Source organism: Arctopsyche grandis, chromosome 4 (assembly GCF_051622035.1).
Source record: "Arctopsyche grandis isolate Sample6627 chromosome 4, ASM5162203v2, whole genome shotgun sequence".
Lineage (NCBI taxonomy): Eukaryota > Metazoa > Arthropoda > Insecta > Trichoptera > Hydropsychidae > Arctopsyche > Arctopsyche grandis.
Genome location: NC_135358.1, coordinates 3331985 through 3345228, shown reverse-complemented (window position 1 = coordinate 3345228; position 13244 = coordinate 3331985). Strand labels below are relative to the sequence as shown.

Below are 13244 nucleotides of genomic sequence, written 5' to 3'. Positions count from 1 at the left end.
CGGGAAATCAAATGAATGACAAAAAAAAAAGGAAAAAAATGTTCAATTGCATATTTTTATATTTCAAAACCGTTCAATTGCATTTTGCAAACTCTCCCGATGTTTCACGCAAAAAATGCTCCTCATATTGGCGTTCTTGTTTTGAGAGTTTGGCTACATTCTTTAAATTTTCGGTTCGCATCCATACATTTCTAAGATTAAATAAAAAACATCAGTAATCAAACAGTAAATCAGTAAGTAACCAGCAGCGTGGTCTAGTGGTGAATGTTGAATCATTTCGTACTTGATGTTACGAGTTCGAATCACCGCTAAGTCTTGCTGTTGGCCAGACCTTGATTTGTCTAGGTCGATCGTTTCTTATCAGAATTTGCCAATTTTTCTGATTTTCATTGAAACGATTCCTGTAAAATTGGCGTTTCCTTCCCAATTTTCTGTTGCGAACCTTTAGTTATTGTTATATCTTAGGTTTCGCCATATTGCTCACCATAGATGTCTCTGTGGTTGTTTATCGAATATAAAATTCGTATTGATACATGAAAGTTATTCATCGTTATTTATCGTATTAATACGATGTTTGTAATATATGTATACTGACCATAGATGTCAGATATTTAGATTTACATATATCTATGTAATAATTATGTGGACCAGGAAGGCGCATTTGGGGTTTACCTGTTAAGCCTTTCTGGTATATTTGTATATATGTATGTAAATAAAAATAAAATAAAATAAAAAAATAAAGTAAAAAACATCACTTTGATTCATTGATTCGTTTTTTACAAATAGTTTGTACTGTCTAGTAATTATTTATAGAACGAAACAAAAGACTATGGATAAGAACCCAAATATTGTCGGATTTGACCCTTAAATAAACAGGTGTTGGATGCTAAGATATATATTTTTTTAAATTTTTATTTTATTAATATTTTCACAAAAAAAAAAACATATCTTAGCAGCAAAGACCTATTTATTTAAGGGTCAGGATAGGTTAAGTTAAGTTAAGGTTTGCCCTATTCATTTAAGATTAGGTTGTTAGGGTCGGTATTATTCAGTCTCATTGTCACACGCGAGAACTGAGACCGCATATTAAAGTAAAAACGTGAAGGTAGATTGCATACTAAAGTAGATATGTGAAGGTAGACCGCATACTAAAGTATGCGGTCCATATTTCTTTATCCCGCTTACCACGCAGTCAACAGATCTGATTCGTAATTCAGTTTGGAGCAGTCGTTTATCTGCCGTGGTCCCGTGGTTGCCAGTTTCAGTTTGCTTGCTTCTCTGGCACTTGCGAATAGTACCGTCAGTCAAGGAAAGAAAAATATTCGTATTCGAATATTATTCGAATATTCGAATATTCCTAACCGTAGGAATCAAATCCTACAATCAATAGTTGGCTGGGAAACACATAGAATATTCTTAAATATTTTAATGCTTTAAGCCACACGCATCGCAGATGTTTGTGGAAGGGTACGTGCCTCACTTTGAGGCCATTCTTAGGATGGGAGCGGCCTCCCTACGTTATCGTGTTTCTGTATCGTCAAATTATATTCTTTTCTCATTAGCGTTCATCACTGTACATATGTACATATATTTAATGGATGGAACTGATTCACCGACCACCACAAGTTATTTGTCAATTGATACGTATACTAGTTGTTTTACCCGGCTTCACTCAGTGTTTGTAATATAAAAAGGCTTAAACATGGCGAATTTTTAATAGTAAATATTTATTTGTTTTTTTTATTAAATTTATTTGAATCGAAAAAAATATAATATTCAACCAATTGAATTGTCGTCATTGAAACTTTGTTTTGTTTTCGAAGTTCCCAACTAAAGATACAAACTTACATACAAAGTCTCTTTCGAAATTATCTATTAGATTATTAGTATATCATTTGTATTATCTATATGTAGTTTATATGGACGATAGGGATTGCACTATTCTCCATATCGTCTGAAATAAAAAATATTATTATTTATAACGAAATATAATATAAAGTTTTGAATTAAGACCATTCATTATTTTATCCGAGTCTAATTATTATCTGTTGATTTTGAAAAAGTTGAAAACAAACAGTACGTCAGTAGACGTTTATTATATTTTTATAATGATAACGCCTTTATATCAAGGATAGTATACATAGGTCGGTGATCCAAGTATGTATACGCACCTTTTCCGTGGAGTGAAGATATGGGGACAGTAAATTTATTTGTGATTAAAAGTATATATGTAAATATGTCAATGTAATTGGAGCTATCTTAGTTTATCATTTGGAGTTTTTATTATTTTTTTTGCGAAGGATAAATATTTAATTGATTTAAATATAAAATAATCAACATATTCCCAATTCGGCTCCGATATGATTTTGAATAGCTTTCATCATGATCAATAATAATACTAAAGAAAAAAGGAAGTAGTGGTAATCAACGGAGCAGCAAGAAATCAATTGCCCGAGAAATAAATTCGATGATGTAAAGACACCGATTACATTTTAAGACTTATGTTGCTTAAAAGGTTGTCGATTTGTCTTTAAAAAAAGCATTTTTGATTAGTTTCAAGTAGAAATGTGATTCATATAGTTTTTACTAACCTCTTATACGTTTCACATGGTTTTTTGGGAAAATTACCATGAATGTGAGGAAAAAAATTATAAAACAGAACTGATTTTATATATTTTACTTTGTTAAATAAAACACTATCATTTTATCGTACCGGTCTAAAGGTTTTAAATCAGATTTATTTACTTAATTTTATTTTTATACAAAAAATATTTACACATGTAAGTCTGGACGATATTTTTTGAAAATTATTTCTATTAGATAGAATGTGTTCCTTATATAATATTAGTGGTTTTACCCGGCTTCGCACGTACACATTTCGCACGATTTGGAACTGAAACAGGAATCCGGATCCGGAACTGAAAAAGCAATCCAGGTCCGGAACTGAAAAAGGAATCCGGTTCCGGAACTGAAACAGGAATCAGGATCCGGAACTGAAACATGAATCGGGATCCGAAACTGAAAAAATAATTGGAATTCGGAACTGAAAAAAGAATCCGGAATCAAAACTGAAAAAAGAATCCGGAACCGGAACTGAAATAGGAATCCGGAACCGGAATCTAAATCAAAATCGGAATCGAAAATGGCATCGAATTCGATATCGATATTGTCGTGATAGAAAATTATATTTTTTCGATAACGTCACGGATTCTACGACCCAAAACTTACAAAGTCGTTTTCGAAATTATATATTAGATATGTTTTTTATATCTGATGTCAACTCTGTCTTAGAAATTTTGTACGAAATAATATATTTGTCATATGATAAATGTTTTTGTTGAGTGCGATCTGAGCAAATTGGCAGAACGTATCCAAAATTTCATCCACAGGCGTTGGAAAAATTTAAATAACCCAACTGATTTCGATGAATTTCGTCGTTTACGCTCAATTTCAAAGGCATTAATTTTAAGTTGTCATGATTTTTTATGTTAAAAGATTTAACTAAAATATTTTGGAATTTTGTCAATCGAAAAGAATTACGCCATTGAAAATTTCATCAATGTTCAATGGTAATAAAACATTCAATGGCTATAAAGAAATCACTATGGGTTTCTTTTAATTTTGCTAACCATACTCTCTTAGCATGTCTGTTCGGATGAGTATGTCACCTGTTCTGGCGTACCTCAGGGCTCTAATCTCGGCCCTTTGCCATGGCTACTATTCAATTTTCAAGCGCATTTGTTCAGGAATCTGTGAGTTATGTATAAATTCCTATCTTCTAGTAGATATTTGCTGCTGGTATCTCACTCCTGTAAGTTGTTGATAGGTGAGATTGACAACCCTTCTGGCCCCATATATGCTTCCGCGAGTCTCGCACTCATCCTTTGATCCAGGAAACCAAAGCAAGAACCAGGATCCTGGCTGATTCACCTATTGCTCGAGCTACTCACTGCCTCAACTTGGTAGCGAATCACATCGACGTCTTTTCTACTAACCTTTTCAATTTTATTACTTATTTTAAAATTTGTTTGTTTTTGTTTTACAATTTAAAATGTTTATAATGTTCTTTCTATTTTTTATAATGTTTTTTTCTTATTTTTGTGTTTTTTTTTCGTGTATTTTTTTGTTATTTAAATATTTGGCTTAAGTGTCGTTTTGGGCAACTGTATACAGACTGTGGCAATAAATTCTTTTAAAAAATAAAATATATATCTTTAATATATGATATAATGTAAAATTTATTCATTCAAACTATTTGAGCAATAAACAACCTTGATTCACCAAATATTGATCGAGTGCTAATACATTTTGCATACAATTACCACAGTCTATGTAAGCAAGTGTAAATCCTACATACGGATATTATTCAGCAAAACAATTTATTTTTCAATTTTAATGGCACAGGCATATAAGAGAACGTAGAATAAATACAAGAGGCGTTTGGGAATAATAAATATATTTGAACACTATGAATTATAATGGGTGAGTCTCTTTGGTTTAAAGTGCAAGTCATTCTGACTAAGATATACGAGTATACTTGATATATTTTGCCAATCATCGTGTCGACGCAATTTTCCAACACTACATACATGTGTCAATACACGTGCGATTTTGCTAATGTAATATAATTTGTTCACTTCAAAATGGTCAAATCGGGGAAATAAAATTCACAAAGGGATAAGAGAAGTATAATTCATAAATTTATTTATTGTAACATCTAGTAATATTTCATTTTTATAATTGTTTGTGTGTTTAAAGCAATTTTAAGTGCTTACACGCTGTTTCACATATTTGTACGTACATATACCAGTTGCGGTGAATTGAATTGTATTGTGCTTTCAGTTGTTTGTTTTTTATCCAGTTTTGCTTTTCAGGAAGCTTCCCATCATGTTGGCTCCTGTTTGATTGATCTCTTCATATCCAAACGGTGCCAAAGCATCTTTTGTTCTCAAAAACCAAGCTTTAACATTTGGATATGGAGCCAGGTCGAATTCGAACGCCTACGGAGATATATTTAGGTTTATTTTAATAACATGTATATGGTTTGATTTATTGTTTTTTTTTAATACTAATGTATCTGTTTGATAATTACTTACTTCCAAATTGGAGACCGAAACTGCTAGAGATATATCAGCGATTGTTAAATGATCTCCTGCTGAAAATGTTCTGCCGTCTAGGATTGTGTTTAATATGCCGACAGTTTTTTCCAAAGCTTTCAGCTTTTCCGGATTAAGTGGAGTGGAGTGGAATATCATTGGAAACTGGGAATCGTGATTAAATTATTGCGAATATTATTCAATTTAAAATATTTATGTTCTAACTATTTTGTAGAATATATAATATTATATAATAAATGCAGATAGCTTTATCTAAAGAAAGAGGTTTTGTTATGATTTAATATATTATACATAAATTTACGTACATATATACATATATCTACATCTACATATGTACAATGTATGCATGTTATGTTTATTATATTTGGAAAAAATGTTTCAAATCAAATCGATAGATGTCATTTAAATTTTTTTAAACTGTATTTATTACTTTGTTTTCTGCAAATGTGATCATAGTATTTGAAATAGTTTGAGAAATCGATATTCTTTCATTATTGCTAGATAGATAAAATTTGAACACAAAATTGATTTAATAACTCAATTTAACATGAAAATTTGAAACACAAAGGACTTTATCACTTCCCATCAATTATTTAGATATTTTTATTCAAAACACTAATAAAAATCATGCTATTGTTATATATAGGTACTATAACACACAATAGCTCACATAATATTCAACGATGCCTTGATATAGAGACCCCATATCGAAATACAGCCGTTGATCGACGAGCGCTCTGTCTTTTGGATTTTTCGGATAAAGTGAATCATCCTTTCCGTATTGATTTACGAAATAAGCCATTATCGGTCGACTGAAATAGAATGAACCGACAATACAATACGCATAATTGAGTAAAAACATTTTAAGGTGAAAAATATGAACCTTTCCCATAGAATGAAACCATTGTCGTTCAATGTCGGAATGGTTCGTTGAGGATTCATCTGAAAATTCAGCCAGCAATTTTTGATTATAATTATTTTAATTGTGCAATGTTAAGTTCCAGTGCTATGTATATGTATCGGGTCTACGTGACGAGCCAGAATGTTAAATTACAGAAAACACAAATATCCGAAGGCAAAGATCGAAAATCGAAAGATCAAAAAAAAAAAAGGTGCATGGTAAACGGTACATACTCACGTACATACTCACTTAATTTGCGCGAGCAGGGTACAACAGGAACAAGAGCAACAAGCTTTTCCTCCCGTATTCTGCGCGCGCACATTCATACGGGAGGAAAAGCCTGTTCCTCTTGTTCCTGTTGTATCCTGCTAGCGCAAATTAAGTGAGTATGTACCGTTTACCATGCACTCTTTTTTTTATCTTTCGACTTAACATCTTTCGATTTTCGATCTTTGCCTTCCGATATTTGCGTTTTCTGTAATTTAACATTCCGGCTCGTCACGGAGACCGATATATATTAAGGTCTGTTCATACCTATCCAGCACGACCCGTATCCTGCAGGTGTCATGCAAGTGCGGATAGTATTCTTTGGTACATTATATGGACGTATTCATACTCCATTTGCGCATGCGCATTTACGCATTCATGCGCGTCCATATACAATGTACCAAATAATACTATCCGCACTTGCATGACACCTGCAGGATACGGGTCGTGCTGGATAGGTATGAACAGACCTTTATAGTTAGATTATTTATTTTTGTATTTCTTATACATATGTACATATATGTTTATATATGGAATTTGTATTATTGCAGTTTAAAAGGCTTAGCATTAATAGTATTTTTTATTGCCTTTCCATAATCTTCCTTCATGTGATCTCCTTCCATAATATTGCACACTTTTAAGTTTAGCTCGACGCCTACGATTCTAGCGGTCATCATCGCAGCTCGGCATGGCGCTGACGGTGTCAGATAGTAGAGATCAATTGGCATTTTGATGCCTGAAACTTTTGCTGCTGCGTGACTGTTGACAATTTTGATGCACAATCATTCATTAGTATAATATTTTGCAAAATCATAATGAATACTGCGATAATAATATGGTTTATATATAATAACACTGTTCGACAAATGACGACTTTTTTTTTTGGTTCAGAGACTAGATATGACTTTTCTGATAGATCTATGCCCAGTTAACTTGAATCTGGTAATAAAAATGTTGATTGGCTCGAGATTCGGAGATATATGTATGTGTTTTTTAAATCGCGCGATTTTTCTATATATTTTGGTGTTGTTCGGTCAATGTCTCAAAATCTGTCAATTTCCTGTTGAAAATGAATATTGAAATCTATAGTCGGGTATTTTATCTTTCATTTTTAGTACTTTTCAACTTTCAAATCTCTCTAAGTAGTCGTCCAGTTTAAATCAAAAGTCAAAAGTACGTATTTTTACATAGGATTTTTTCGCACTGTTAATACTATTTTATATTTAGTATTTTCTATTGAAACATGTTTATTGGGATAGTGTTCTGGCCACACTATGTTTTGTTTTTGTTTAAAAAGATTAATTGGAAGTGTGCTGAATTTTCAATAAAAATAAAAGTCATATCTCGTCTCTGAAGCATTTTTCGTGTCGAACAGTGTAATGTATGTTTGACTTCACTTGAAAATCAGTATTTGCTTATAAATTAAACTGACCAAGGTTAAAACAAATTACAATTGTTAATTTAGAAAGCTTAATATTGAAGAATTATTACAGTAGAACCTCGATTATCCTGATTGTTAAAAATCAACACAAATTTTACGATTAAATAAGACGGGTAAATGAGTCAGTTGTCTTCAAAATTCAATACTCAAAGGACGTTTGTTTCTTGAAAATTTGATCTCGATTTAAATACTTATTTTTAATACTACCAATATGGGAAAGAAATAAAAAAAAGTATTGTATTATCATTAAAAGGCAAATTAGATATAATCAAAGTTTTAAAAAGCGGTGTCTTAGGACGTTTTTTGTCAAATAAATATGGTGTTGGAACGTCAAAGATCTCGGATATAAAAATAAGGGGCGTCATATGGGGGGGGGGGGGGAGAGGGCTATCGCCCCCCCCCCCTAGATTTGAACTGTATTATCCACGTTGTTAAATGTATTATTATAAATAAAATGGTATTGTAAATAAAATGATATAATAATAATAACATTATATTTTTCAACATTTATTTAATGCTGATTTTATATTTTAGACTTTAAAAAAAGCGTTCAATGTATTTTCAGGAGATTATTTTGTATATTATAAATATGTAAAAATACCCAAATCTCTTAATAGATTTTTTAAAAATTATTTTACTATTAATGTTATTGATAAAAAAATATATATAAAAAAATAGTTAAAATTCATATGCACTAATTTTTTAAATATAATACACCCCCCTCGCTAGAGAGTCATTCCTTATTGGTCAAAAATTTTGCCCCCCCCCTGGGAATAATTGAAATGACGCCCCCGAAAAAAAAAGTGAAAAAAAGTTAATTAATTATTTAATGTCAGAAGATGGAAGCTCAGAGCGTAAGATTATGAAAAAATCAGGAAATTGAGAAGTCGAAGTGTATTTTTATATGGTTCATTTAAAGACGATCGTCTGGACAGCCAATATCTGGTCTATTATTGTATGAAAAGTATTCGCGATTTGGCAGCTTCGAAAAGAATAGCCAATATTAAGCGAAAATCCATAATTGAATTTCTTAATAGAGAATAATTTAATATTGATCTTCATGTTATTATATATGTAAATGTAGACAAATAAAAAGTATTCAAACTGAATGTACACGGCTTTCCCTGTCAATTGTGATTTTTTCGATTATCCGGACTACCTTCATCCCCAATTAGTCCGGACAATCGAGGTTCTACTGAATAAGCTTATTTTTAAGGTACATATTTGAAATGACATGAGTGCAATGTAAATTAAATTTTTATTAGAATTACTACACATACATATAAATATTTGCACATAAGGTTACAGTTTGTTTTAGTAATCTATGGATTAGTGTATTAAATTAGGAATAGATTAAAAAGAGTAATGTTCATTTGAAATAATCAAATTTTTGCATGAGTTAAATATAGATAATTGTTAAAAAAATGAGCTGGAACTTACTCTAAATTTGCAATATGATGTTTTGCAACAGCCACAGTATCCATACACTGCCCCAGTTTGATTGATTTGTCTGTTTACTAATGTTTTAGTTAGTGTATTTAATGAAAATTGTTATCAATGATATTATGTATATTGATTTTGAATGAGAACATGATCGCCGGACAAAGAATGACTTCGTAAATTGATTTAGCTTTGTCAAAAACTTACTTGGATAAGAAAGAAGTGGTGTCTTTGAAGACGTTTGCGGTGACACAGAAGTATGTAAATGGTATCAAATGATAGACTTTGTCCAGCGTTTAATTTAAATTGGTGTAATTTTAGAAATAGAAAGCACACATGTAATTATTCGTATCGAACGAAAACATTAATTGTACGTTAGTGACTAATATAATTGTTAGTTATGAATTTTTAATCCAATTCTGCGTACAGTTGAGTGCTATACATCCGTTTTGCTGAAAGTGTTTTCAGCGAATGACTCTCGATACAATGGCGAACCTCGCTTTCAACCAACTAATGCGAATATTTCATGTTTAGGTTCGACCAACACTAAATGTATTCATGGCTGGCCGTATATTATTATAATGTACCGACATAATCTAGGAAAGTAGATATCGATTCAAAAATTGCGGCTCGAAAAGGCCATTAAGAATTCATCACGCAATTTTAATTTTCACATGCACAGATGGCACGTGTGTTATTTAAAATTTAATATTTAACACGACATACTTACATACGTGTTGGTAAAGAGGGTCACTAGATGAGGGGTCTACGTGACGAGCCAGAATTTTTAATTACAGAAAACACAAATATCGGAAGGCAAAGATCGAAAATCGAAAGATCTTAAGTCGAAATATCAAAAAAAAGGGTGCATGGTAAACGGTACATACTCACTTAATTTGCGCGAGCAGGGTACAACAGGAACAATAGGAACAGGCTTTTCCTCCCGTATTCTGCGCGCACATTAATACGGGAGGAAAAGCCTGTTCCTCTTGTTCCTGTTGTATCCTGCTCGCGCAAATTGAGTGAGTATGTACCGTTTACCATGCACCCTTTTTTTATCTTTCGACTTAAGATACTTACATTCAGTATATATAAGACCATATATATACTGAATGTAAGTATTTCTCCAAAGTATACAATTTATTAACTTTATAGTTATGTATTATTAAAATAAAAATAAAATTGAAATTCCACCGAACTCCAGAGGACATAGTGAAAATTAGGAAAGGACAATTATTTGGTGGAAAAGTTGAACATTTAATGGCATAAATATGGTTTTATTATTTGAATCTTTCAAAGCATTCGTTTCAGTTCTCCCTATCAAACTGAAATTTAGTATCGGTTACTGAACTTCTTATCGATACGACTTTAATTTTTTTCACATTTTTAATACACAGGTGTCCTCTTTTTTTAAGTTTTTGAATTCAATTATCTCCTAAATCGCTAATCGAATCAGACTGAATTTTTTTTACATGTAATAGAAATTATAAATTTTATACGGTAATATTTTTTGAATATTTTTAACTGAACCGGAAGTAGTACTTTTACTACTACTAGTAAGAGTACTACTTCCTAGAGAATCGAGGTTTTTTTTTGTTTTTCTCAGAAACCTTTTGGTTTATTGAACTGAAATTTCATAACTAAAAGTTTAAGCTTAATACCAAGTTATGTATAAAATTTGGTAAGTATCCGTTAACCGGAAGTGGCAGTTTACTCTTGTTCGATTTTTCTTCCACTATTTTTTTCGACCCCTTTAACATGTGTGCTTGTCACAAAAAAATTCATGTATTATTCTTGTATCAATGTGATGAAAATAAAAAAAATCACTAAATTTAATAAGCCGGAAGTGGGATTTTTTCCCACAGTTTTGTGGTCACTAATTTGTGGACAGATTAGTGACCACAAAAATGTTGTGGTCACTAATCTGTCCACACCCCTGAACGTATCAAGCTCAAAATTATATTTGTATTCTTTATGTTTTAACTTAGAGCTGATAAGATTTTGGTCAGAATTCGTAAACCGGAAGTAGTATTTTTTTTTAAAACAATATTTTATTATTTTATTTTGACCTTTTAAATTATTTTTGCTTTGTTAATATTTAATGTGTATAATATTTATAGTGATTTTAAGTAATAAAATGAATTTGAAAACCGGAAGTACTTTTTTTTTGTCTTGTGTAAGTTTCCCTACAATGGCGCTCAATTTTTATCGAAAATGTTCTCACCTTTTATTCCTCAAACACATAGATAAAGTCATGGGTTGGTCACATCCGATTTTTTTTTATTTGAACTATAAATTGTGTAAAAAAATCAACCAAAATCATAATTGGAATATTTTTTAATGTATTGGTTAATTACATATGTATGTTGAATTGATAATAAATATTGTTTAAAATTATAAAAAGTTACTTTTCCATGATATTTTTTTTGATAGTTCATTTCAATTCAATTTAAATTTGATCCACAATCTTAATAACTTCTACAAGTGTTGTTCTAATCTTTTTATTGTTGTACTTATATTGAAATGACGGAAAAGATAATTATTTACCGCAGAAAACTTAGAAATTAACAATTTTTCCGGTAACAGTTAATGTCGTGTTGTATTTTCGGAAACCCGATAAGACACAGACAAAAGAAACGAAATGTTATGCAAATAGTGCATCGCTGATAACGCGTTTATTTTTGGATATAAAAAAACCAATATACATAAAATGCTAACAAGTTAAATTGTACAATATCGGATTAAAGAAGCACAATATTCATTTTTGGATGTATTGGAAAATTCACTGCAATCTAAACCTATCACAAAAGCAGTGTCCATTTGAGAGTCAATAAAGTATGATTAAAATATAGCAATTGCATTTGATTTTTCAATGTCAAACCTACATACATACATCGTGCTAGTCACAAAAGCCCATTCAACGATTATTATTAATGAGTAACGTTTCTGCGAAACAAATACATTCAAAAAGTCGGTAGATAAATAGTATTAGTTACGCTATGGTTTTATTTACAAGAGATAAGCCGTAACAAGATTAATTTTAAGTAAAATACCCATTAAAAGTAGGACTAGCATACGATTGCGATACTGCTAGTAATATTACACCGGTTATAATATAATACACCTGAAATGCGATACTAAATAAGGTCAGGTTATTATTGTGCGTGCGAAAATTAGTTCATTCATTCGACCGGAAAATCAAGAAAATTTAACAAAATAAATAAAATAAAATATAAAAATTGAAATAAAATCAAGCCCGTATAATGATCACATATTATTTTTTATTTATATATTTTTTTTGTATCATAAATTGTATTGTACATGTGAAATAATCCTATCAGATTAATTTTATCGGTATGTTAGTTATTTTATAAATATTTGCTTTGGTGCCTGTTCCAAATGTGTGTGCGAATTCAATTGGAATTGTACCTTGAATCTTCGTTCGTTTCGTTCTTATCTTCTACTTTCACTTTCGTTTCACTTATTATAGCACTTTCGTCCAACTTTGGAGTCCCTTCATCCACTTTTTTCACGTTTGGTGACTTTTCAGGCGACTCTGCCATTCTTTCGAAGGTTTTTTCGGCTTCTTCTGCTTTGTTCTCCGGCAAGGGTTGAAGAGGTGGGGGATGGTTGGCTTTTTTCTTTCTCCCATCATTGACTGGGGTGTTGGAGGTGTCCAGCTTCTTTTTAGATGAGCTTGAGATGCCCATGTTGTCTGTTTCGACAGGTGCTTTAACCAGGTGAATATGTGTTGCCTTGTCGGTCGATCGGTGTTATCTGAAGTTGGTTCTATGTATGTGCGAGATTTTACCATTCTCGATGTGGTTCTTTCATGCGAAATTAAGCCGACTACTATTATCTGATTAGATAAGTTCAAACAGGTCGTTTTATGGAAATAAAAATGCACTGAGCTGATATCGCGAACTGATCGAATCATTCGACTAATCGGTACTTCCAATAAAAATGAGGCATTTTCAAGGAAAATTTAATTAAACAGAATGCAGTATACATCATCATTAATTAGATCTAACATGGTTAAGACTTACATAATCCAATATATATGAAAACATATAAAAAT

At 31.4% G+C, this 13244-nt stretch overlaps 1 protein-coding gene across 1 annotated transcript; it reads right to left on the bottom strand.

Annotated features, from left to right (window-relative positions):
* Positions 1–4223: 4223 nt before the first annotated feature.
* On the bottom strand, positions 4224–12971 carry LOC143911263 (glutathione S-transferase 1-like). Its single transcript, XM_077430092.1, has 6 exons — positions 12596–12971; positions 6873–7044; positions 6001–6059; positions 5788–5929; positions 5097–5261; positions 4224–5000 (listed from the first exon to the last, which is right to left on the bottom strand). Exons 1-6 carry the CDS (start codon positions 12874–12876, stop codon positions 4854–4856), a joined length of 966 nt encoding a protein of 321 aa, XP_077286218.1. The 5' UTR covers positions 12877–12971; the 3' UTR covers positions 4224–4853.
* Positions 12972–13244: the final 273 nt, after the last annotated feature.

Bases quoted from the DNA above. Each gene is read 5' to 3' on its own strand.
- LOC143911263 (XM_077430092.1), bottom strand. From the start codon at position 12,876: ATGGGCATCTCAAGCTCATCTAAAAAGAAGCTGGACACCTCCAACACC. The intron at 7,045-12,595 runs GTACAATTCCAA...AATTGTCAACAG, and splicing joins GAAACGAACGAAGATTCAAG to TCACGCAGCAGCAAAAGTTT. The intron at 5,001-5,096 runs GTAAGTAATTAT...ATATCTCCGTAG, and splicing joins TTTCGGTCTCCAATTTGGAA to GCGTTCGAATTCGACCTGGC.